Source organism: Pipistrellus kuhlii, unplaced genomic scaffold (genome assembly GCF_014108245.1).
Source record: "Pipistrellus kuhlii isolate mPipKuh1 unplaced genomic scaffold, mPipKuh1.p scaffold_m20_p_18, whole genome shotgun sequence".
In the NCBI taxonomy this organism is placed as follows: Eukaryota; Metazoa; Chordata; class Mammalia; order Chiroptera; family Vespertilionidae; genus Pipistrellus; species Pipistrellus kuhlii.
This window is the reverse complement of record NW_023425493.1, coordinates 5,801,360-5,827,413: the sequence shown is the minus strand read 5'-3', so window position 1 is coordinate 5,827,413 and position 26,054 is coordinate 5,801,360. Positions and strand designations below refer to the sequence as shown.

The 26,054-nt window shown below is 54.3% G+C and overlaps 1 protein-coding gene across 14 annotated transcripts in view; it reads left to right on the top strand.

The window, feature by feature from the left end:
• Window positions 1–26,054, top strand: part of PLEKHA6 (pleckstrin homology domain containing A6) — a 136,059-nt gene that overhangs the window by 8,823 nt on the left and 101,182 nt on the right. For all 14 annotated transcript variants that reach the window (XM_045583004.1, XM_045583007.1, XM_045583006.1 and 11 more), the window contains exon 3: window positions 3,386–3,443. In XM_045583004.1, coding sequence (XP_045438960.1) covers window positions 3,386–3,443 — 58 coding nt within the window. The remainder of the gene's footprint in view (window positions 1–3,385; window positions 3,444–26,054) is intronic.

Genomic DNA, 26,054 nt, shown 5'->3' with positions numbered 1-26,054 from the left:
GAAATTGGGGTTCAATGCGTAAGATGTAGGGGCTGAGGGACTTAAGCTCTCCCCTCAACTCTGCTTTCTATTTTTTTTTAAATCTGCATTATTATTATTTTAAAAAATATATTTTATTGATTTTTTTACAGAGAGGAAGGGAGAGGGAGAGAGAGTTAGAAACATTGATGAGAGAGAAACATTGACCAGCTGCCTCCTGCACACCCCCCACTGGGGATATGCCCGCAACCAATGTACATGCCCTTGACCGGAATCGAACCTGGGACCCTTCAGTCTGCAGACCGACGCTCTAGCCACTGAGCCAAACCGGTTTCGGCTCTGCTTTCTATTGCTGTGCCGTGAGCAAGTGGTTTATTTTCCCCAGGACTCGGCTTCCTCATCTGCAGAATGGGGAGAGGAAATGAATCTCAGAAAGGCTGTAGCATTGCCAAAACCGGTTTGGCTCAGTGGATAGAGCGTCAGCTTGGGACTGAAGGGTCCCGGGTTCGATTCCGGTCAAGGGCATGTACCTTGGTTGCGGGCACATCCCCAGTGGGGGGTGTGCAGGGGGCAGCTGATCGATGACTCTCTCTCATCGATGTTTCTAACTGTCTCTCTCCTTTCCTCTCTGTACAAGAATCAATAAAATATATATTAAAAAAAAAAAAAAACCGAAAAAAGAAAGGCTCTAGCACAGAGCATGCAAAGAGGCACGTGCGTAGGCCAAGGTGACCACGCTTGTTATCATCACTGTGGTGTTTTTGACAGACAGCGAGCCTCCTGCCTGGGGGCAGAGCTGTTTGTTTCTGTGCTTCAGCTATTTCCAGTCTGACCCCACCCACTTATCAGGACTCTAGGTGGGACCGGAAGATGAATAAAAAGCCTGGGAGCGGATTCTTTCCATTTTGGCTGTCGCCAGCTGGTTGTCCAAGGCGGGGAAGGGGTTAAGGTGCCCCCGAAGCTCGCCGGGAGGGCAGCTGCCTCAGCGGGCACTCCGCCTGGACCAGAATATAAGCACCCTCGGTGTTGCCCGGGCAGAGAGGGCCGTGTGGAGGGAAGTTGCTGGAAGAGGCAGGGGAGGACATCGTCCTTCTGGCCTCTTTCCCAGCACATCACAGTGGCAGGATGTTTTATGATTCTGACCCAGTGGGGATCCCTCTCCTCGGGGAGGCTGCCAGCCCACGCCCTTCTGAATGGCAGGGCCCTCCCACAGGGACAGAGGGGAACAAGTGGCATTTATGGAGCAGCGCGAAGGGAAGAATGCGAGCTTTGGAGGCAGCAGACCAGACTCACATTCCGGCTCCGACACTTCCTGTGTGACCTTAAGCAAGTTGATGAACCTCTCTGGGCCCCAGGTTTCTTATCCATAAGAATGTTCAGGACGATGCCCATCAGGTAGTGTTGCGGTGCAGAGGAAATGGGGTAGTCGCGGTGAGATGTGTAGCTCAAGGAGGGAAGCACTCGCTGAAGGGTATCTGCTGCTGTTATTTCTCTGGACCGAGTCCTGGGAGGGGAGGTGGGCCTGCTGACAGCCCTACTGTGCTGAAGCAGCAGCGTTACTGGCACCAGCAACTATGGAAATAGGCCCTTGGTAAATATGGGTAAGTCAAATAAATGAATAATGCCTGGGCTCTTTGCTCTATGGAACCCAGCTGGCAATTTGGCTGGAGCGATTCAGACCTCTTAGTGTCCTATATAATAAAAGGCTGATATGCAAATCGACCAAATGGTGAAATGACCGGGCGCTATGACATGCACTGACCACCAGGGGGGCAGACGCTCAACTCAGGAGCTGCCTCCTGGTGGTCAGTGTGCTCCCATGGGGGCGGGGAGAGCCTCTCAGCCCAAAGCTGGGCTCACTGCTGATTGGCGGGAGCCTCTCCTGCCTCTGCAGTAGCACTATGGACCCCTCCAGGGATGCCCCATGGGGAATGACCTAAACCGGCAGTCAGACATCCCCCAAGGGGTCCCGACTGCAAGAGGGCACAGGCTGGGCTGAGGGATCCCCCACCCCATGCACAAATGTTGTGCACCGGGCCTTTAGTATTTTATAAAACCTTGGGCATTTGGACTGACCAGAAAGTTGGCACTGCTGTCAAGAGAACCTGCCCCTGTTTGCCAACATGTCAGCCAGGGGCCTCTTGCTCCCCATGATCTCCCCCAGATCCTGCCTTGGGCTTCTCAAATGGCTCCTTCACCTCTGCCTGGGGTGGAGGAGCCCTGCTCACTGGGGAGACGGGACGTTGCCCAGGGAGCTGTTTTGGAAGGGCGGGCAGGATGATGGTCACTCAGAGCTGGGTGGCCAAGCCTTTCAGGGGCCTGCCCAGGCACCTCGGGACCAAGGTCCGCTTCCCCAGTCGGTCCTTGCTCCCTTGGCGGGTCTGTGGTTTTCACTCAGCATTTCCTATGGGCAACTTTTTTCCAGAAGTGCTATTAAAAAATTGTTTAAACGTCTATTTTTCCCGGGACTGATTTCCTAGCTCAGTGGTCGGCAAACTCATTAGTCAACAGAGCCAACTAGCAGCAGGACAACGATTGAAATTTCTTTTCAGACCCCAGTTTTTTAAACTTCTTCTAATGCCACTTCTTCCAAATAGACTCACCCAGGCCGTTGCATTTTGTGGAAGAGCCACACTCAAGGGGCCAAAGAGCCTCATGCGGCTGTCGAGCTGCGGTTTGTCGACCACTGTCCTAGGGCCTCGGGGTCTTGTCTTGAGCAGCAGAATTGGCAGTAATAACACCGGCCTTGGTGCTCATTGTTGGTGAGACCCGGGCAGGTGACCCACAGCGCCCGCGGCTGTGATGCAGACAGTCTGTGGATGATCCTGAGGACCCTCCCAGGGCAACCACCGGGGTGTTCTCTGCTGTGCCCCGGGGGCTGGCACAGAGCCCTGCGCAGAGCAGATGCTCCATAAGAGTTTGCCGGATGAACGAGTGAATCCTGTGAGGTGACGACTCATTTGGTCCCTCCTCATTGACGTGGGCTGGAAGCAGACCGATAATAATGGACACCAAGGGTGAAATGGCCCTAGCCGGTGTGGCTCAGTGGATAGGGCGCCAGCCTGCAGACGAAAGGGTCCTGGGTTCGATTCGGTCAAGGGCACGTACCTTGGTTGCAGGCTCCTCTGGCCCCGGGCTCTGGTTGGGGCTTGTGCAGGAGGCAACCAACCAATGTGTTTCACATCCATTTTGGTCTGTTATTTTTGTTTCTCTCCCACTATCTCTAAAAAACAATGGAAAAATGTTCTCGAATGAGGATTTAAAAAAAAAAAAGTGAAATGCTGATTTGAACGCTGTTGGCTTGTCTGAACTTTCCTGGCTCTCCCCGCGCCCACCCCTCCTGGTGCAGGTGGGGCAGGGGGCTGAGCAGGCGAGAGGGTGACTCTGTGCTTGTGCTTCCTCACAGGTCTGCCCAGGGGCTGGGAGATGGATTCCACCCGGGAAGGAGCCGTGTATTTCATCAAGTGAGTACGCTCCCGTCTCCCCGTGGGCCTGTCTGTGTGCCGGCCACCAGTGCCCTCCTGAGCGGGGAGAAGGCTCAGGGGTCTGGCTTCTCACCGAGGGCTTGGCTGGGGCTGCTCAGTCGCCAGGAGGTGTCACGGTTTCTGAATGAGCCACAGACAAACATGCGTGTGGGTGAGGCATGCATTTCTGTGGGTGTTGATGTTGGCCTGCGAGCGCCAGTGTCAGCCGTGGGAGGTTTCTCAGGGAGGGTGGGGTGGGTGGGGCGCTGGGCTCGGCTGCACGGGTGGGAGGGAGATGCTAACAGAGGAGAGGCTGCTGCAGACACAGGATAAGGGGTCCGAGGAAGGAGACGGCATTGGCTGCCATGGGAGACAGGAAGTGAGCCGGTGGGAGGGGAGGGCTGAGTGGGGTGCACACACCGGCAGGTTGGGTGGCCCCTGGGCTGCTTCCCTTACTCCTGCTCTTCTGGAGGGGGCATTGTGGTCCTGACAGTGCCAGGCGTGTGTCCCGTGCTCTGTGTTTGTCCAGGGGTGGGCCAGCCCCTCGGTGGGCTGGGAGAGCTCATGCTGTCAGCAGCGGAAGGTGCCACCCTCGATGTGACCATGGAAACAGCCCTCTGGGCCGGGATGGTCCACATCTACCCGATCGGACTCCTTTCCCTTTTTCTTGGCCTGGGTCTCGCCACCTCCAGGCTGGGTACTGGCTTGGCTCCCGTGGGTGAGGCTCGGCATGCTCGGGCCTGTGGGCCTCTCCGTCTGGCCTGGCCTCAGACTCTGCAGGGCTGGGAGGGAAGACGGCTGCCCAGAGGGGGCCCCTCCCCAGCCAGGGGACGGGGCCCTCTTCTTTCCTTCCCCTCCCTCTCTTCTTTGAAAGCCCCATCTCCCTGTACCATGAGGTCACCTTTCCATTTCCGCCCCGGGGCCCGCCAGCTCTTACACCAGAGTCTTAAAACAAACTCAGCACCAGAGGTGATCTGACAAGTGATCTGTTTGAGAAATTGTTGTGACATCACGCGGCTCTCCTAGCCTGAGTTTCCCAGAAATGGAACCCAAATCCTTCTTACATCAGTTAGGATGTTTCTCCGTGGCTCCTTGAAGATGCCGTCTTAGCTCTCGATGGTGTGCATTTGGCTCTGGGATTGCTGACGGAGCACTACCATCTCTTCTCATCAGTCACAAACGGCTTTGCATCTGCTATGGTCTGGCCCTGTCTTCCTCTCTCATCGCTGGCCAGCCACGGTGGTTTTCATCCTTTTCCTCATCACGCCAAGTTCATTCCTACCGCAGGACCTTTGCATTGGCTGTTCCTCTGCCTGGGAACGCTCTCCTTCCCTTTTTGCCCATCTGCTTCAGCGACCAGTCTCGAGCATGTCCAGCCTAAACTCATTGCCTTCCCATCATCAACACCTACCCCAGGCGCCCCACACGGCAGAACCAACTGAGACAGGCTTGAGCCCCTCTCCTCCGGTCTCTTAGCTCTCCCGTGTCCATGCCCACGTGGCTCTCACCTGGATCATCCTGGCTGCCTCCACCGGATTTCCTGCCTCCAGGTCACACTGCTGCAAGAACGCTCTTTTTCTACAATGCAAATTTGGTCATTTCATTCTCCTTGGAAAACCTGTCATGCTTCCAGCTCCCGGATAGACAGAGGGACCCATCAGGGCTTTATCCTCTGGGTCCTGCCTTCTCCAGCCTGGCCTCCCACACTCCCTCCTTTGCCAGACCCAATGGCTGCGGTTCCCTCAACACTCACCTCCCTTCCACGCCTGCCGGCCTCTGCGAGTGCTAATCCCTCCTCTCGCACGCCTTGCGTCTGCCTTCGAACACGGAACTCTTCCTTCCAGACTCTGCTCGTTGCGTCACTTCTTTAGGGAAGGAAGCCCACCTGTATTGTAATTGCTCGTTCGCACACGGTCATTTTCCCCAGAGCAGTGGTTCACAGACTTGAGCGGGCATCAGAATCTCCCGGAGGGCTTGTTCAGACAGAGAGCTCGGCCCCCACCCCTCGAGTTTCTGATTCAGAGAGTCTGAGAATCTGCATTTCATAACAGGTTCTCAGGTTATGCTGGTACCTCCTTCTCACACTTAGAGAACCACTGTTTCTAGACTGAAAACTCACTAAGGGCAGGATGAACACATGGTCGGAAAGTCTGAAAACAAGGATGATACTATTTTATTACATACTCTAGGCCCGGTGCACAAATTTGTGCACTGGTAGGGTCCAGCTCACCTGTCCCTGATGAGGGCCATCAGGGGCAGCCGTCTGGGGTGAGGGGTGATGGGTAGGGAAGGCCGAGGCAATGGGCTGCAGGCATTTTGCCAGTTGGCCCTGTCCCCGATTGGGGTGGGGGGCCCTCTTGGGGGTGGAGCCAGCTGGGGCAAGCTGCTATGGGCATTCCAGGTATTCTGGTCGTTCCACGTTCGGTTGATTTGCATATTAGCCTTTCACTGTATAGGATTGTAACAAACATCAACAAGCCATCTATTGTGCATTCTTGTCTGTTTCCAGACTTGCTGGCCACTCCACATGTCAGGAGCAGCAGGGGACTCTGAGAGCTGAGCGCCTTCCTGCATGATTTCATTTAATCCTCACTCCAGTGTTGTCAGGGAGATGCTATCATCTCTATTTGAGCAAGTAAACTGAGGCTTAGGAACACCTGTTCAGTGCCGCGAAGCTTGTAGAAAGCAAAGCTGGGGTCCAGCCCCACATCTCCCCGATTTCCCAGGCTGTGCTCTTAGCAGAATGCTCCACTGTCCCCATCCCTGGCCCCAGGCTCGGATAGGGAGATGCTCAACAAACCCTGACTGACTGACGGAATGAATGAATGGCCCACTCTCCTTATCTACAATCCACTCCCTGGAAAGGTTTATGACGTTGGTTGGTGGGTGAGTTAGACACTCTGAGGACCCCAGCCTTGCATCCCAAGACGTAATAATAAAAGTGAGATAGTCCTGGCCTGAGTGGCTCAGGAAAGGGTTGCCTGTGCACCGAAGGGTCTCTAATTTGATTCCCGGTCAAGAGCATGTACCTGGGTTGCAGGTTCCATCTCTGGCCCTGGTGGGGGGGCTGTGCAGGAGGCAACCATTCTATGTGCCTTTTACATCTCTCTCCCTCTCTCTCTCTCTCTCTCTCTCTCTCTCTCTCTCTCTCTCTCTCTCCCTCTCCCCCTCTTCCTCCCCCTCTCCTTCTCCCTCTCTAAAACGCAATGGAAAAAAATATCCTTGGGTGAGGATTAACAACCAAAAAAAGTGAGGTATTCAGATAATGTGGGAAGCTATTTTTTTTTCTTCTTCTAGTGCAGATGAGTCAAATTTCAATGAATAAATATTAACTTTTGCCCAGAGTCAGACACAGAATTGTGTCAGTAAGTCCTTCCCTTCATGGTGCTTGGGAGATGGCTCTCATGGTATCTGCAACTGGTGTCGCTGCTGAAGCGTACCTGTGGTTTGAAGGTGTCATTTACCGGGAAGGAGTGGTGCAGAGAAAAGAGCAAAACAAAGGGTTAAAATGTGGGTAAAACCCATCGCAAGCCTGTGTGTGTACCGCATCCTTCCAGGAGAGGGAGCCAAAGCACACGTGATTGGCCCGACTAAGGCCTCAAGGGGTTAGTTCAGGATGGCTCCTCAGGCTGACCTGAGCTGGTAGAGCCACATCTCAGCCATGGTGGGTCTGGTAAACTTCTTTCAAAGCTTAAACATCTGGCTCTGCTCCCCGTGGGCCTGCTGAAGCCGCCAGCTGCGGAGCTTGCCAACCTGCCTCCAGTAGCACCTCTCGCTCCAAAGTAGAGAGAGGCCATGTGGCAGGGACCGAGCCACACCCCTGCTGCTCCTCCCACGGGGGTGCGGGGCCCCCATTGGCCATGCCCACCTGGCTCCAACCCCCTCCAGCCCAGGGAGCCCCACCCAGCCGTTGTCACTTCCTCCTTGTTCTGGCCTGAACACTTGGCGCAGAAGGTGCCAGAATAGGCAGTCCCTTCGTCTGTGCCTCTAGCTCATTCATGAGTTGCTTCCTCATCGCTGCACGGGCTGCGGGAGGCAAGGACGCAGAAGCCAGGACTCTGTGCCCAGGTGGGACACCCCAACCTGTGGGACCCCAGAGGCAGCAGGGCCCCGGGAAGTGCAGTGGAGGTGCCAAGAGCTGTTCTGCTGACTCCAGAGGGCAGATGGGACACAGGAGAGGTGGCAGGGCAGCATGTTGGGTAGTTAGTGCCTGTCCTACCTCTACCCTCCGAAAGGCAAATGGTGCCCATGAGCAGTAAAGAAGGAGACAGATGAGGAGAGAAGAGAGCGGTCAGGGCTCAGTGCAGACAGGGACACGGAGGCTTGGCAGTCAAGTAACTTATTCAAAGTCCCTCAGCCGGTGGGATGGAGCTGGGTTCACACTCAGGCAGGCCCTCCAAGGTCATTCCTCACACGGCTCCCTTTGGCTTCCCAGTTGGCATGTTCTGGCGGGGGAGGGAGCCCATGTGGACATGGCTGGGTGAGGGATGGGCAGGGCACGTTTGAGGGGCAGCTAGCCCATCAGGGTAGCGCCTCTAAGACCCGGTGATGGGAGTGGCCTGGAAGGCAGGGCGGACCTGAGTGTTTAAAGAGTTGCGGACCTTCTCTGGGTATCGGGGCTGTGGCTCCTGAGCAGAAAATATCAATAGAACCACTGAGGTATTTTCTTAGGAACCCTCCTCCTCCTCCTCCTCACACTCTTCCCAGCCCAGATGCTTCTCCTTTGCTAAAGAAACAGAGAATTTCCATTTGGCCCAGGGATTCTGTTTTCTCTGCTCCACCTCACCGTCCTGGTTGGAAATCTAAGACCCTCTTGCGGTATCTCCCCCATCTTCTCTCCAGAACGAGGGCACTGCCCCCCTCAGCAGTCCTCCCTTTGGCCTCTCAGCCCCCAAGGCCACCCAGATCCCCCAGAAGCCTCAGTGCATCCCCTCAAGCTTCTCAGGGGATCTGTGGGCTCGTCTGCAGCCCTCGCTCTGTCTGCCAGAGAGGAAACCCTCTGAGCATGCCCATCTGCCCGTCTCCTGCCTTCCCCGGCTGCCTGAGGATTTTGTGGGGTGAGGGCTGGGGTCCTTGTCTCTTCCCCCATCCTCCCTGCCCCCTCTCGGGTGCTGTAGTGTCTGGCCCCAAACTTGCGTTGTTCCATTGGCTCCTCAAGGCTAGAGCTGCCTCCGGAGCCCTGCATGTTTGCCTGTCTGGAAGCCGGCTCTTCCCTGCCGGGACCGCGGCCTTGCCAAATCCTGGGGAGCCAGGACAAGTGGGCTGGGCTTAACCGGTCCCGCCTGGCAGTGGGCCTGCACCCGGGACTTCTCTGCCACTCCAGCCAAGTGGCCTTCCCTTGGCTGATGAGCTCAGCATCTCAGCTGGGCTGGGGAGCTGGGGAGGGGACCTCTGGATCCTCCTCCCCCCCGAAGCTGCAAGCAGGTGCATGCTGCTCTAACCCGGGGTTTCCGCTCCAGCCTGGGAGGGGCAGGACAGTCCTTCCGGTAGCTCTCTGAGGAGTGGAGTGGGGTTTGGATCAGATCCCCTAACACTCCCTCCTCCAACAGGGCTCCTCCTGAGCCTCCAGGGAAGTCTGCATTTCTGGTTCTTCCATTAGTAGAGTTTTGTTTTTTTGTTTTAAATAAAGGCTTCAGTTGGTAAAAATGATGCTTATACTCAGCTTATATCTAAAAGACCCACAGAGAAGGATATGTAGTTGTATTTGAGTGAAGAGGTTTAGTTTAAGAAATTAAGTTGTTCTATTAATAAACATTCAAAACGGAATAACCGTGTGGGTGGGCCCCACAGACGCCCCTCCTCCAGCCCCTGCCTCCTGAGATGTGCTGTATTCACCTGTTCCAGGCGGCAGCTTCCGGGTCTCTGGGTGGGACTGGCCCAATGAGCTGGCTGGGAAGCTGAGGGGAAGGGGGAGAGGAGGGGAAAGAGAGACACTCCATGTTCGCTCCATCTTTCTGAGTTTGGTTATAAAATTCAATATTTCTATTGCACGTATTCATTGTCACAGAGAATCTATTCCTTTTCTGGCATCCATAAAAAATGTGAAGAAGAGCTGAAACTGGTTTGGCTCAGTGGTAGAGCGTCAGTCTGCGAACTGAGGGGTCCCAGGTTCGATTCCAGTCAAGGGCATGTACATTGGTTGCGGGCACATCCCCAGTGGTGGGTGTGCAGGAGGCAGCTGGTCGATGTTTCTCTCTCATCGACGTTTCTAGCTCTCTATCTCTCTCTCTTCCTCTCTGTAAAATATTAATAAAAATATATTTTTTAAAAAAATGTGAAGAAGAGAAGGAAACTGAGGGAGGGAGCTATAGAGAGATACATAGACAGACAGAGGGACAGATAGATCTCTTAATGGTATGGGCTTGTTTACAGCAGAAACAGGGCTGCAGTGCTGCTGTCTGAAGCTGCCCTTCTGCCTCTGATCCTCATAATGCAAAACACAGGTGCCCCCTGGGTCAGCCAGCGTCTCTGCCCAAGGTCCCGGGAGGCCAACTTGGGTGCTGAGGATCTACAATAGGTTCCAGCATCCTGTCATGGACTGCAACCAGCTCTAGAATGTTCTTTCTTTATGTTCATTGTGCTGGGGTAGGGAAGGGGGATGTGAGGGCACTAGGGCCCTGGCCAAACCCTCTTGACGCCCAGAGATGTGCGCGCTTCTTGGGTGGACAGCCTCTGGGGTGCAGACGGCCAGAGACAGGCCTGGCCAGCCAGAGCCCTGGGCACCTCCCTGCTCCCTGCATTTCGGGCGAAGAACTGGAAATGCAGCTCACACGGCCCGGACGCCCTGTGGGGGGCAGCCTCGTCCCAGTGGAGGAAGGCCAGGAGGGCCGGGCGGCCATACCCCTCCCCTCCCGGGCGGGCAGCATGGGTGGTTAGCAGCTTGTCGCTGGTGTAGATGGAGTTAAACCTTTCCGGGGACTATTTACTCCTGATCCTAAGTGACAGTTTGGGGAGGGAGGGTCACGTGGCCCTGCAATCCCCTCGGGAGCCCACGGAGCATGCCCAGCTGCTTCTGCCTGGGAAAGATGCTGGATCCCGCAGTCCCCGCAGCAGCATCCTCGCCCTGCGCCAGGGACCTGCCAGCCTGGGCGATGACTGATTAGACCCGATCCGACCGGAGCCCCGCTCTTCCTTCCGAAGGGGCCCTGAGGGGCGGGGGAGGAGGACCCCAGCTGGCCGGAGCTGGGGGAGGGGTGCTCGGGGGCCCAGAGAGTTAAAGCGTTCAGCGAGGGGCGCGCACCTCAGAAGCCAGCCGGTGAGTCTGTTTTGATGCATCATGTAGACGAGGTGGGAGGAGGGAGGCTGGGCTCTGGTCCTGGCTGGCAGCCGCCTGTCCGGGCTGCTGGCACCGTGATGTCACTGCTTTCTCCTTCCTTATTCTTGGCAGCGTTACTTGGGGATCATGGACTCGGAGAATGCTAATTATAGCCCTCTCTGCGTCCCCCCACCATGCGCACCACCCCCTAGGACCCCCAGCAGGGGCTGCTGTGTCTGAATTCCACCTCCTACATGGGGCCAGCTTGGGGAGGCCAGCCGGGACCCCCCAAACTAGCTGGAACGAAGAGGCCAGCCCCACCCTGCCTCTATTCTTGCCAGGAGGACTATGTCAATGGCCGATGGCCGGCAGGAAGGAAGATGGAGGGAGGGCCCGGGCCAGGCGCAGGTGGGCAGGGCTGGGGTGAATGTCTTTTATGGGCCCAAGATCTCCTGAGGCTCTTGGGCTCCTGGGGGCATCTGATCTATGGGGTCTATGGTCAGGTGGGGAGCACCTGGAGGATCAGGAGCCGGTGTGTGTGAGGGCATTGGGGGGGGGGGGGGCGCTAAGGGGGCAGGTCTAGGTCTACAATGTTGGGACCAGGCTGCACCTGGATAAGAGCCTTAGGCTTCTTGTGTGAGGTTCTGGGTGAAGGAACGAGATTGGGGAGCGGGCAGTGAGGGGGGGTGAGGGGCTCTTTGTAAGCACAGGCAAGCCAGGGAAGAGCCAGGAGGGAGGGAACTGTCCTAGGGTGCAGGGGTGGAGGGGAAGCAGTGGGTGGAGATGGGCTCAGAATCAGAGTCCCGGGGACTGCAGCCTTCAGGGCTTGGCAGTCCTTGCCCATTCCTGTGGGCCCCCGCCCTCATCCGGCCATGTGGGTGGTGCGCTCCACTGGGGTCCAGATGTCCGGGGGGCATCACAGGCCACTGCCCTACAGGCCCCCCCAACCCTGCCTCCAGGCCCCCCGGAGGAGCAGGGCCTCCACCTCATTGCAGCTGCCGTTAGCACGGGCGGGCCATGAGCAGGTCCTGTGCTGAGAGGCGGGAGGAAGGGCTGCAGGCCCAGGCCTGAGGCTCCCGCCACCCCCAGGGGGAGGGGGTGCAGCAGGGCCGAGTGGACTGGGAGCCGGCAGCTCTGCGTCTCCTCCCCTCTCGGAGCGCGGGGCTGCAGATAGGAATCATGAAAGCCCTGGGTTTTCCCATCAGGGGCCGGGCGGCAAATGTGTTACTCCGAGCGTAATTAATCCTGGGCTGCACAGGCTCCGGACAATGGTTTTTTGTTTTTTTGTTTTTAATTTTTTAATTTTGCCAGATCGGCTTCTTTTCCTTCTGTGCAGGAAGGGGACCGTGCAGACGCATTACAGATAATTACCTGCACCCCGGCTGCCTGGGTTGACTTGGGTTCTTGCTGCTCAGAGTCAATGAAGTAATTACTGAGGAAGTCAGTCAACCAGACAGCCAGCCCTGGCTTTTGGGCCGATCCCAAGGCCTGTGGGACGGAGATGCCCCCACCAGGCCAGCCTGTTTCCCAGGGCTCAGAGGAGGGGGCTGGCGGGGCCCAGGGCCTGGACTGGGAGAGATCGAACGAGAGTGGGCCCCGACCAGAGTGAAGACGCACGGTGACAGCCAGTTCTGATCCGCTGGCCTCTCTGAGCCCATTTCCTCTCTGTCTCCCCAAAGGCCGTGTAGGGAGGGTCCCTGTGGCCCTTGGCACTGACATTCCCCACGGCCCCCCTCCCCGGGATGGTCAGGAGGAAGGAGGCTGAGACTGGGCTGCAGCGCCAGGAGCGGGCCTGGCTCCTAGAGGTTTTGCTCTGGTCTGAGCTCTGGTCTGAGGAGATCCGGGAGCCAGAGCATCCATGAGATGACTTCGGCAGGCTCGTCCGCAACCTGTTAAAACCAGTTAGAGGCGAGAGGACATACTTTGGGAAACATTAGAATAAAGGAGGAGCAGAGAGGAAGAGGAGTTGAGAGCAGGCTGAGAGACCCTGCTCCCGGGGGCCCTCTTCGCACCTTCCAGGGTAGCATTAGCTGACCTCATGCACTGACTCTGGTCCGAGCAGTTAATGAGAGGGAGTTGGTGCACCAGCCTCGGGGTGGTGGAAGGAATGCCCGGCTGGAATTCCAAGACATGGGTTCAAATCCTGGTCCAAATGAGCAGCTATGTGATTTGTAGCAAGTCTTTGTTTTCCGGTGTGAAGCATGGGGTTAGTACCGTTACCCACCTACCCAGTCGACAGCTAGGAGAGTGATGCCGATGGAAGTGCTTTCTGAACTGCAAATAATTACACAAATGTCGTTAGTCTCAACATGGGTGTTTGAACAAGTACATCAGAAGGTGACGCTTTGGCACCAAGGCCAGACAGGCGCCGAGGGGTTCGTGGGAAATGTGTTTGGGCAGATGGTATTGAGGGTGACCCTCAAACTCTCCCACGTCATTACCTGAGTCTCGGTTAGGGTCAGTCCTTATTGTGTGAATTCAGGAAATGGGGCCAGGCAGTCAATGCTGACCTGACAAACATCCAGGGACCTTTGCTCCTGCAGGGCCTAGGAATCCCCTCCACGGGGGACGGGAGGTCGCTCCTGAGCTCTGACATCACCAAGTCCACCCGGTCTAGCTTGACATTACCCGAGAACCTAAGTCTAGGATTGCAGTTGCCAATTTGCTTTTATTTATTTTTTTTTTAATAAACTTAAAAAACTTAAAAAAAAATTAAAAACATTTTCTTTATTGATTAAGGTTTCATATATTTGTCCTCAACCCTCTATTCCAATCTCGTCCCCCCCTCCCCCATTCCCCACCCCCCTATTGTCCTTGACTGGTTATGGATGCACACAAGTCCTTTGGTTGATCTCTCACTTTTATCCCCACCCTCCCTTTGAGGTCCAACAGTCTGACCCATGGCTCCTTATCTCTGGGTCTGTTCTTGTTCATCAGTCTATGTTGTTCACCATTAATTTGCTTCTAATTAGTCTAATACTTGCCTGTTAAAATCCACCTCGCCTCTGGTGGTAAGGTCATTTTTCTGATTTTGCTTGGCTCCCGAGTTCTCATCAGCTGGTGTAGATGGAGTTAAACCTTTCCGGGGACTATTTACTCCTGATCCTGGGGGTTCGGGGGCGGGGGGGGGGGTTGGTGCTCATGGTGGGGCCATCCAAAGACTGCAGCCAGCCTGCTTGCCTCAGCTGAAATGGTGGCTGCCCCACTGGGCAGCTGAAGGGTTCATGGCTGGAAGGGAAACCGGCTTTTGGTGAGGTGGGATGGTGGGTGGGACAGTGTGCTGATGGAGGGGACGTTAGACATGTTAGGGTCATATGTAAGGTCTAGAACCCAGGTTCTCTCCTTGGAATCCAATGTTCTTCCTCCTTTGTGCCTCAGTTTCCTAATCTCTGAAATGGGGGTAATAATTCCTGTCCTGCCTGTATCCCTGAGGTTCAAACAAGTTCATGTAGGAAGTGGATCTGTCTAAAACAATGCAACATGAAACGGCTTTATCACATCCAAGTGAGAGCTCTTTAAAGTTACACAGGTGGCCCCAGTGTGCCTGACTACTAGTTTCTGGACCTCTGTCTAGTAATTCCTCGTTCCCACTCAGTCTTCTCATACTGCCCACACTCCCCCCCAATCATGGGTGACTGAGGGTGTAGCACATATAGTAGGTGCTCAATAGATGTTGGTTGGGTAATATGAGGCTTTGGATGAGAGGAAGTTTGGGGAAATGGTCATGAGAAGCTTTTGGTGTCAGAGGTGGGGCCTTTGTTTCCCATCCTGCTCAGTCCTGCCCCTCCCTTCACTAGATGGGGCTGCTTCAAGGCAAGAGATGTTCCCAGCCATCTCTGTCCTTGTGATGTTGCATGCAGAGCCAGGTACAGAGCAATGGTTTGATCACTGCGACTTGAGTGCATGAATGAATGAGTGAATGAGACAGGGTAATGTGGTAACGAGTGCATGGAACTGAGAGTCAGATGAATAGAGCACTTCCCTTTGGCAAATATTTACTGTCTGTTCACTAAGTACCAGGAAGGTACTAGGCTGTAAATAGAAATTTTCATAGTCTAGTAAGGCGGTAGACGTGTGAGCAAACAGTTGTCTGTGTAGGATCGGGACATAGGTTACATATGTTGGTGGGCAAGAACTGAGAGTGACAATCTCCCAGGGAAGGGTTCCCAAAGGAGGGGACCTGTGGGTGGGTCTCATCAGCTTGGAAAAGTCACATAATTTTTTTTGGTGTGGGTTCCCTCAGCTACCACGTGAGCAGACAAAAGCCTCCCTCATAGAGGCAAAGACAAAAGAAAATAATATGAACAAAACATCTGACACCAAATAATCTCTCTCTCTCTCTCTCTCTCTCTCTCTCTCTCTCTCTCTCTCTCCATATATATATATATATATATATATATATATATATATATACACAATATATATACACAATATATATACTGATTTCAGAGAAAAAGGGAGAGGGAGAGAGTGATAGAAATATCAATGATGAGAGAATCATGGATCGGCTGCCTCCTGCATTCTCCTTACTGGGGATTGAACCCCCAACCTGAACATATGCCCTGACTGGGAATCGAACCAGTGTCTTCTTGGTTCCTGGGTCATTGCTCAACTGCTGAGCCATGCATGGCCTGGCTGAATAATCTATATACATATATAAAAGGCTAATATGCAAAGTGTCCCCTTGGAAGTTCAACCAGGAGTTCAGGAGTTCAATTACTTGCTTTGACCGGCTCTGACCACCATGGGGTGGCGAGGAATGAAGGAAGCCTTTTGGCAGGCAGCTAGGGAAGGGAGGCCCCAGCCAGCAGCTGGAAGGAAGGTCCTGGCCAGCAGCAGGAAGGTCCCCATCGGCCTTGATTGCTGGCCAGGCCCAAAGACCCTACCCATGCATGGTTTCGTGCACCCGGCCTCTAGACTATATTTTTAATAAAGGTTAAACATGTTTTCTTGAAGCCAGGCCAGGTGGGTTGGGGAGGGACAGGAGCCAGGAGCTCAAGGAATCTCGGAAGCTGGTCCATATTTCATCTTAGCTCTGCTAATTAGTACCTACGTAGCCGTGAACAAGTGCCTTCACTTTCCAAAGCCTCAGGTGCTGTACCTGTAAAGTGGAGATAAGTTTGTTTTGTGGATCAATGGAGAGACTTCACCCAAGGCACTTAGATCGTGCGTGGCACATAGTTAGTGCTAAAAGTGATAGCGCTTCTTTGTTATCATTTCCAACATCTTTCATGGAGAAGCTCGCTGTGCAAGACACACACATGTTGCATGCATGTTAACTCTCCGATGTGCTCAGAGAGGGAGGAGGGGGAAGGGGGATCAGGGTTAGGTTGAGTGACAGCCAGTGGCTGCTTAGTCTGAGGAAATTCCTTGAGGTGAGGTGACTGGAACTCTTGAAAAGGTTGGAGGGACCAGGCCTGAGCAATGAAATTGGGGGTGGGGTGGCGTAGGGTTGTCTTGTGGCTCATGCCCCGGGCGGGGGGAGTCTGCCTCCTGGGAAACTAAGAGGTGGCCCCCTGACAGCAGCATGTAGGTCCTCCCCACCCCATCTCCACCGCTCGCCGGGGCTAGACCTGATGGCGAAATCACAGCGGCTCAGTTGCCTGTCTGGTCCCCTGACCTTCCTGAACAAGACAGCCTGGCAGCCATGCTGGGTTGCCTTGGCAACTGGCAGCCTCCCAGCTGGGTTTCCCCGGTAACCAGTTGCTGGTATTGGAGGAGGGGGTGGTGAACTGGGGGGGAATCAGCCTCAAAAGAGGCAGAAAAGAACGGGTGGACCAAGAGGAAGACAAACCCCAGATGCCCCCAGCACAGCCCTCTCTTCCCACCCTCATCGTAAGGGGAGAGCCTGAGAAAGGCAGGTAGGGAAGGCAGCTGTGCTGTGTGTGTATGTGTGTGTGTGTGTGTGGTGAGTCATCTCGGCCAATGCAGGACGCTTGCTGGATGCGATGGTGCGACGCGCAGGCGCTCTCCTGGGCCGTGACAATGGCAGCGTGGTCCAGAGGGGAAGCCGGGGCCGTGGGAACCTAGCTCTCCATCCTGGTCCTTCGCCCCCTCTCTGTGCTCTAGTTTCCTCACCTGTGAAATGCAGGTGCTAGCGTGGACTTCCAGGGACACTGTTTGGGACAGTGCCCGACAGTGTCAGTGGTGGTCCCTCCTCAGCTTCCAGGCTGGTTTTCTAGCCGCGGATGCTTTCCAGCCCGTGAGCAGCTGATACGGGAGAGCCACCCTGGTCTGAGCCCAGCCATGGCAGGGCATGGAGGTGGGAGGGTTAGAAAACTCAAGAAACCAGAGACACAGCTCTCACTCTCACGGAGTTTGCTGTCCCAATCTGCCTAAGGCTGAACAAGGAAATGGCGGTCATCTGGTGGATCACACCCCAGACTGGGGAGGCCACCTCATGGGAAACTAAGAGGTGGACCCTGACACAGCAGCTTCCTTCCTTCGGGCACATGGGCCCTCCTTCCCCCCAAGGGAGCCAGTCCTGATGGCAAAATCACAGCGGGAACATCTGCAAGAAAGTGTTCAAAGCAAGGCCTGAAATTTTTTACTAAAATCAGTAGGAATAAATTTTTCATCCTAATCCAGCAAACCTCTGGTTTCCTGTTATATTGAGACTAAGTCTGGTCTATTTTCAAAAATATATTTTTATTGATTTCAGAGAGGAAGGGAGAGGGAGAGAGAAATAGAAACATCAACGATGAGAAAGAATCACTCATCGCTGCCTCTTGCATGCCCCCTACTGGGGATGGAGCCTGCAACCCAGGCATGTGCCTGAACTGGGAATCAAACCATGACCTCCTGGTTTATAAGCCGATGCTGAACCACTGAGCTACACTGGCTGGGCTAGTCTGGTCTATTTTGTGCATGTGTGTGCTGTTGCTTTTTTTTTTTTTTTTTTTTTTTTTTTTTTTTTTAAGATAGTCTGGTTCAGCTGGTGTGATTCAGTGTTTGAGCATTAACCTATGAACCAGGAGTCATAGTTTGAATCTGGGTCAGGGCACATGCCCAGGTTTAGGGCTCAATCCCCAATAGGGGGCGTGCAGGAGGCAGCTGATCAATGATTCTCTCTCATCATTGATGTTTCCATCCCTCTCTCCCTCTCCCTTCCTCTATCTGAATCAATGAAATATATATATATATATATATATATATATTTTAAATTAATTTTTTAATATTTTATTGATTTTTTACAGAGAGGAAGAGAGAGGGATAGAGTTAGAAACATCGATGAGAGAGAATCATCGATCAGCTGCCCCTTGCACACCCCCTACCGGGGATATGTCCGCAACCAAAGTTCCTGCCCTTGACCGGAATCGAACCTGGGACCTTTCAGTTCACAGGCTGAAGCTCTATCCACTGAGCCAAACCGGTTTCGGCAAAAACATCTTTTTTAAAAAGATAGTCTCCTCCAGCGTGATTTCACACCAGCAGTTTGAGGAACACTTAAGAGAAAAGACAAACTTAAGCTCCTTGGGCTTCTCTCGCCTTCCGTGTGATATGTTATCGGTTGAATCCTCATAACTCCAATCGCTGGGGTCACAGGTCAGAGGTCACACGAGTTGCCCAAAGTCTCTGTGGCTCAGGTTCCTGGCTGCCCAGTGTTTTTCTTGCTGCAGGAGGAACGGAAGGGTTCTCTTTACAGAAGGAGAAAGTGGGAGCTAAAAGCGAGGCCCTGGGCCGAGCCTAGCAGTGGGTGCCTCCTGCTTGTTGTTACGGGGAGGGAAGGGGCTGGGTGCCCGGAGAGCTGTGAGCGGTGCGGCTGGGTGGCCCTCTGTGCTCCAGGAAGCGAAGGGGAGGGTGGGGCTGGCTTTTCTGATTGCTCTGAGGGAGGGGCTGGGTACTCCTGGGAGGGAGGAAAGGTCTGTGTCAGGGTCCTGGGGCCCTGCCCTGTGCCTCAGGCTTCGGGGAGATTTTCTGCCAGGAAAGCCTTAAGCCAGTCCCCAGAGAGGCCAGTTTGTAGTTGTCTGTCTCTTGTGAGACAAGGAAATGATAGCAGGAGGCCTGCCAAGTGCAGACTTGACCGCAGGGTCAGTTCAGCTGGGGGAGAGCGTAGCGCCAGGCAGCGAGGTGAGGAGAGGCTGGGTGAGGTGTGGAGAGGCTGGGCGAGGTGAGGAGAGGCTGGGCGAGGTGAGGAGAGGCTGGGCGAGGTGAGGAAGGCTGGGCAGCAGGGGCACCAGGGGCTCGGATCGCCAGGCCAGGTGCTGCCCCTCTCCATCGGTGGCGGGATGAATGAGAAGGAAGGCCTGGAATCAGAACCAGGGAGCACATGGAGGAATCCCCAGGCTCAGCTCCGTTTTCACCCGCACTGGGAGAATCCCGCCTGTTCCGCCATCTCTCAAGCCCCGGGTTCCCCATGTGTGAGCACCCAGCGGATGGTGCCAGTCCCCTCCCTTCCGACCAAGGACTTTGCCCTTTGCAAACAGAAGACCGGGCACGCCAGGGGGCATTTATGGCCAAGAGGCAGTTCCCTTCCGTTTGGGTGTAGCTCCTCTCAGAGCTCACAGGGCCTGCAGCACAAAGGGCTGCCCAGCTGCGGGGCCTATGGCGCTGGGAGGAGATGGGGGGAGGAGGGCAGACATGGGTGGTGCTGCTAGCCTAGCCCTGTCCTTGTCTCTCTAGGCTTCTGGTTCATTTACTTGGCACCCGTCAATCTAAGCATCACGTCAAACCATAGAAAGAGAGCAGACAGCGGTACCTCATCCAGACTCCTGGTTTCCGGCTCCGGTGCCTTAGTAATGCGTCCGCCAGGGTGGTGGGTGTGGCGTGGGGTTCTGCTGGAACTCTAGTGGGGGGTATGTTCCCACCTGAGGCTGGTGGACGGGGGCAGGGGCGATGGTGAGTGTCTGATAGGAGAACCCGTACCTGAGATTGCCCAAGCGGTTGTGCCTGATGGTTGAATAAGAATCGATCCCACTGAAGGGGGATGAGACCTCGCTTGTGGGGACTCTTATCCCTGCGTCTGTATACCGATGTCCCCAGGGCACTCTGTACTGGGTTCCCTCCCGCGTGTCCCAGGGGCTCTGATGACCCCTTTCCCGATGAAGGATCTGCATGTCTGAGAAGACGGACTCAGGTGGGGGAACAATCATAATTGGAATTGACCAATGTCCTCATGTTTCCGCTCGAATGAAGGCACATTAGCAAGGAAGATCAGGGAGATGGCGCCAGCGGGAAGGGGAAGGAGCGGGGATCTGTCTGGCTCCACTGTGTCCTGACACCCTCCACAGTCACAGCTGTTTGTGGCGGCTCAGGACCGCCCGGCTGGCCGGCTCCTCTCCTGGGAGAGGCAGGAGGCAGGTCGACACTGTCTCCTCTGCAGGAGCGAGAGTGCGTGCATCGGAGCTCGCTGTTCGCTGTTGGTGTGCATGGCGGCAGGGCCCGCAGCCACTCATGGCCTGGTCAGGGGCCCCTCAGACCACACAGAGGGCTCGGAGGCCGGGCTGGGCTGGAGGGAGATCAGAAGCCATCTCTGGTGCTGGTCCTTCCTCCCTCCTGCCCACGGGCTCCAGGAGGGGGATCACCTGACAAGGCAGCAGACCCTATCACAGACTTCTTCTGAAGTTCACAACAGTGTTTTCACTGAACCCGAATAACCCTCTGGTATTCCGGACCCAGGTGTTTCTGCTCTTCCCTGATATCCTTTGTCATGGTCACTTTCCGAGAGAGAGAGAGAGAGAGAGAGAGAAAGAGAGAGAGAGAGAGAGAGAGAGAGAATGGGGGTGGTGGCACGGGAAATAGGGTGAGGTCTTCCCCAGTGCCTCTGATCCCTCACTATTACTATCAAAGGACTCAGCAGAGAAAGGAGGGTTTGCTCCAGTGGCTTTAAAAAAAATTTTTTTTTTGGGGGGGGGGTTGGGTAGGGGAGGGAGCAGTTCACGGGTGGGAGGTGGGGGACCGGAAGGCTCATGGCTGATCCTGCTGTCCTGTTCAGGGCAATGAATGCTACAGTGTCCCTGTTAGGGTGTGGTGACCCAACCAGCTCCCATCTCTCCAGGCCTGCGCAGTCGGTGAGGCTGTACCCAAGGCACAGGGGTCCTGAGAGGGAATAAAGAGGGAGGGCCTCAGACCTGCCTCTTGGCCGAGCCCGGAGGTGAGGAAAGCAGGGAGAGGAGGAGAAACAACCTGAAGAGCAGGAAGGGCATCAGGGCGGAGCTGGACACACGGAGGCGGGGAGGGCTCCCAAGGGAAACCCGGAGGAGGCCCGGGGTCCGAGGGAGGCAGCGAGGGTCAGCAGCGATGGGGCTGCCTCTTGCCATCTGTTCTGAAGGCAGAGGGCACTTGGCCACTTAGAGAGTCCAGACCCCAGAAAGGACTTCATTGAATTCCATCGGGCCCAGCGTCTTCCAAATCTGGTGTTGTCGGAAGCAAAGCCATGTCGCCCACGCTGAGACTTACTCAGTTATATTTTTTAAAGTGACCTTTCATCGGCTGAAACAGCCATCTGGAAATAGTTGTTCTAAAATACTTTTAACACAAATGTCCTTCTCTCTGATAAATGTGTATATCCTCACAGTCACCAGCAACCTGCCTTACAGTCGCTGGTGCCTGACCCCTGCCTTCCCATTGCTCTGGGCATTCTGCTCAGGGACGGGGCAACACGCAGAGGGTAAGAGAGGAGGTCGAGATTTCAGATTTCAGCGGACCCTTGGACAATGTGGGTCCGGTGCTTTGAACACCTGCACCATCGAAAACCCACTTATAGCTAAGTCTACCCTCTGCATACGTGAATTCCCAATGGAGGAACTGACCTTGAGCAACAAGGTCAGTGGAAACAAATCTGCGCTTATGTTGGTCTGAGCAGGTCAAAGCCATGTTGTTCAAGGATCAGTTGTATTGCTGAAACCGGTTTGGCTTAGTGGATAGAGCGTCGGCCTGCGGACTAAAAGGTTCCGGGTTCAATTCTGGTCAAGGGCATGTACCTTGGTTGCGGGCACATCCCCAGTAGTGGGTAGGCAAGAGGCAGCTGATCGATGATTCTCTCTCATTGATGTTTCTAACTCTCTGTCTCTCTCTCTTCTTCTCTGTAAAAAGTCAATAAAATATATTAAAAAAAAAAAAAAGTATCAGCTGTATTTCCCCACCAAGCTCAGAGCCAGGCCCACGGTCTCCGGTCAGTGGCGGCAGGATTTGCAGGGTGGATTGGCTCGCATCCTTCTATGCCTTTCTCCTTGGACATGTGGGCTTGTGATTCATGGGGCACTCTCATAATGTTAGCAAGGTGCTGGCCCGCAGTGTAATTTGGGTTGGAAAACACTACATCTCTTACATGCTTTTTATGATAACTCTATATTTCTTTTTTAAAAAAATATATTTTATTGATATTTTACAGTGAGGGAGAGAGAGGGATAGAGAGTTAGAAACATCGATGAGAGAGAATCATTGATCAGCTGCCTCTTGCACACCCCCTACTGGGGATGTGCCCGCAACCAAGGTACATGCCCTTGACCGGAATCGAACCCGGGACCTTTTAGTCCGCAGGCCGACGCTCTATCCACTGAGCCAAACCGGTTTCAGCTGATAACTCTATATTTCTTTGAAAAGAGCAAGCTATTTTCAGCCAGCTTAGAGGAGTTCATTCCTCCCACAAGAACCTCATGACGTATCAGGTTTGGGAAGGGGGTGTCAGTGGAAGCTCATTTGCATAATTCCCACAGTCCTTTGGCTCAGTCCGTAGCTCTCCTGGGTAACTGTCCTCTGGTCATGTCCTCTCTAACACACACAGCAGAGTTGGTGGGCAAGTGGATAAAGGTAGCTCCTTTCAACTCTATGCTCCGTTGTAAGTGGCCGGATCCTAAGTGGACAGACCGAGACAGAGAGGGGCCTGGCATCTCACCTTGAAAGCAACCTTCCATTCTTTCCATATCTCTCATGGCAGTTGCCTTGCCGGGCTGACCCATGGCCAGCGGGCGCACCTGCACCCTCCCCCAACGGGAGCCTGCTCCGAGGAGCTCCTTCCATCCATGGACAGCGTCAGCTCCTGTCCTTCCCCTATGGCGGTCTTACACTCTCCTTTTATCTACCGTCCACTCTGGTTCCAGTTGGGCCTTGTGGCCATTCCTTCCTGGGCTCCCTGGTTTGTCATCCTCTCAAGAGTCAGAAAGTGTCCAGACAGTAAGACACAGTGGGGAGAAGTAGGCTCTGGGGTCCATCGGTCTGAGCTTGCACCCAGCTCCACCCTCACCAGCTGTTACTCTGTTAGAACCCTTATCCTCTCTAAGCCTCCATTTAGCCATCTGTATACTCTGAGTAACGGTGGTGCTTACCTCCTAGGATTGCTGAGAGGGTGAAACAAGTTAACATGTAAAAAGCGTAGAGCAGTGCCTGCCAACTCTCAGCCCACCCAGGGCCTGGTAGCTTCTCGTTTCCTCCTACCTGGGCTGTGTGGAACTGAACACGGTCCTCCAGATGCTGTCTCCTCAGCGGGACTGATGCCCTCTGCTTGAAAGTCTGTTTCCATGATGTCAGGCGATGCTTGCAAATCACTGGTGTTTAAACTGAGCTCGTTGTACTGGAATCCTCAGGTGGCTTTCCCCGGGGCGGCTGTGAGGTTAGCTTGCCCCTCGCCTACATAAAAGACGCGTCTGCTACAGAGGGCAGGTCAGTGTCGAGGGGAGCCCAGAGAAGCCCTTTATGCTGGTTCCAAGCACACATGTCCCCCGCTGAAGCCGTCTGGCCCTTTTTATTACACTGCGCTGCCACTGGGGCTCCATTTGGAAAATCCCTTGACCCACGCTGGCCTGCAATAAAATCCCCTGCTCCACGGGCCATTTCTCTTTCACTCTTCTCTGTGCTCGCCTGTCAAGTGAGCCGCGCATGTGCTGCTGGGACCTTCCTAACTTCCAGATCCAGCGCCTCTACTTCTCCTGCTTCCCGCAGGTGCCCCATGCATATTCACAGGTAAACCTCTGTGACCCTCTACATCCTTGCTCTTCATGGGCCAGCAACATCTACAGCCCCGAGGAGCTGGTTAGCAGGGCAGACTCTCAGGACTTGGCGGTGCCAACCTACCAAATCTGAACCTGTGTTTGAACAGTCGCCCGCAGACTCACATGCTCAGGAAAATTTGGGAAGTACTGCTCTGCATTATCCCGCTTGGGGTAGGCATGAGGTTGAGGGGAGGGGAATCCCATCTTCCAAGATCTTGCGATCAGTCCTGCTGACCAGGCTCCTGGGGTCAGACACAACACTATTTTCGGCTATTTATCTCAAACCCTCCACTTTCCTAATTTGCTTCTTGGAATGCCAATAGAAAGTTGTGTCGGGAACAGATCCCTGAGGGGCACCACTGGAGGCTCATTGCCCGGTTCAGGCAATGTTGAGCATAAGAGCTGCATCCCTGTAACCAGACATGCTGGTGGGAGCTGGGGCTCTGCTGCCAGCTGCCTTTGCCACCTTTGGAAAGCCATGGCTGCCCTAGACTCTTGCTTCTTTATCTTCAACTGAGGAAACTGGAAGACTCACCAGCATCTGCTGGGGTGCATTAATGAAATGTCTGTGTCTGGCCCCCCTCACTCAGAGATCCTGACTCTGCTGATCTGTAGTGCACCCAGGGTTTAGCATTTTAAAGAAGCTCTCTGGAGGCCTAGCCAGTTCGGCTCAGTGGATAGAGCATCAGCCTGTGGACAGAAAGGTCCCTGGTTCAATTCTGGTCAAGGCCACATCCCGAATAAGGGGTGTGCAGGAGGCAGCCAACCAATATTGATGTTTCTAACTCCCTCTCCCTTCTCTGAAATCAATAAAAATGTATTTTAAGAAAAATAAAGACCCTCTCTGGGTATGCTAGTGTGCGTCTGGGATTGAGAACCGCGGGGCCACAGGATCTTTAAGGTGATGACATCTTCTGGGGCCTCTGGTCTTACAGCCCGAGCTCTGCTGGCGGAGGTCTGTGGCTGCAGGGACGGCCTGCTGGCTGGTGTAGCGCAGTGGTATGCACGGGGTGGTCCATGCAGACCACAGGGCACCTTTGTGGATGCCTCCTATCAGCTGCTTGCTCTCCTAGCCTTTTCCTCGGAACAGAATAATCATCTTTGAGTCTCTGACATTGGCTTTTTTCTGTGTTTCTGAGCGTGCTGCCTAAGAAGCCGAAGGCCAGAGTAGGTCAGTTCAGCGTTAAGTCAGTTGGGACGGCTGTCTGCCTGGTCCTCTCTGCCTTCTGTGTCTTTCCTGTGTAACAGGGTGTGACAGCGCCTCTGAGGCCCTGCCTTCCTCTTCATCTCTTCCCTCTGGCCCAGGGCTGCTCCATTCGGGGCTGTGGCAGCTCCCAGGAACCTTGTCAGCCAACATGTGAATGCACACAGCCCCCTCCAGCTCGGGTCACAGCACCTGCATGCCCGACTTGGCTCATTCCGGGCACGACTGGCATCTGCCCTGGGGCTTAGGATGTTGCTTTGCGTATCCCTCCTGGAGTAGGAGCGCCCAAGATCTGCGTTACCCTGTCCTGTCCGGTGGCTGCTGGGTGCTGGCTGCCGGGTGCTGGCTGCCGGGTGCTGGGTGCTCTGCAGTGGGGCTTCTTAAATAGCGCTTCAGCCGGCTGATTGACTAATGCGTGAACATTTAGCTACCCCAGCCGGCCAGCCGCCTCTCAGACAGCTGTTAATTGCAGGCACGAGAGTGACAATAATTATGGGATAATGGGCGGCTTTTGTGTGAGTCCTTCTCCCTGCACTATGTCAGCAAACATCCAGGATTTGTTTTCTAACACTCAGCTACCCTGCTGCGGAGACATACCATACACCCTGTTCATTCATCACTGTCATCCAGCCCAACCCAGCCCCGCCCCCTCCAGGGATTCACCCACATCCCCCGGGGACAGAGAGCCTGTGCCCATCTTCCAGAATATTATCTCCCAACCCCGAGGCAGCTATGACCTCATGGTTGGTGTTTGTGAGGTTGAATTGATGCTTCACTAGAAAGTAGTACTTAATCAACCCTGGTTAAAAAAAGGGTACTGAATACTACACTCGGCCTCATTCCACGGCCCTTCTCCGTTCATTGGTTTATGTCGTTGTAATTTGTGTGCAGCCTTCTGTCCTGTGTCATGCATTTTTTTTTGATGTTATTTTATATAAACACTTCAGATATGACAATGGTCCATGAACGTGTCACTCTAATAGCTGTAAACAATTCTGTCATGTTACTCCATTACTGTATAGCTCTTCTCTTAATATTGGGATTTTGGGTTGTTTCCAATTTGTTGCTATTATGAATAGCTCTTCTATAAACATCTTTCTACGTTACTGATTTCCCTCCAGTTATTTCCCAGGGGTGCATTGAATGATGAGTTATATTGATCTGTTAACATGTTGGGAGGAGTGGGGAGGAGTGGGGAGAATTGAACTGATTCCCTCTCCTGT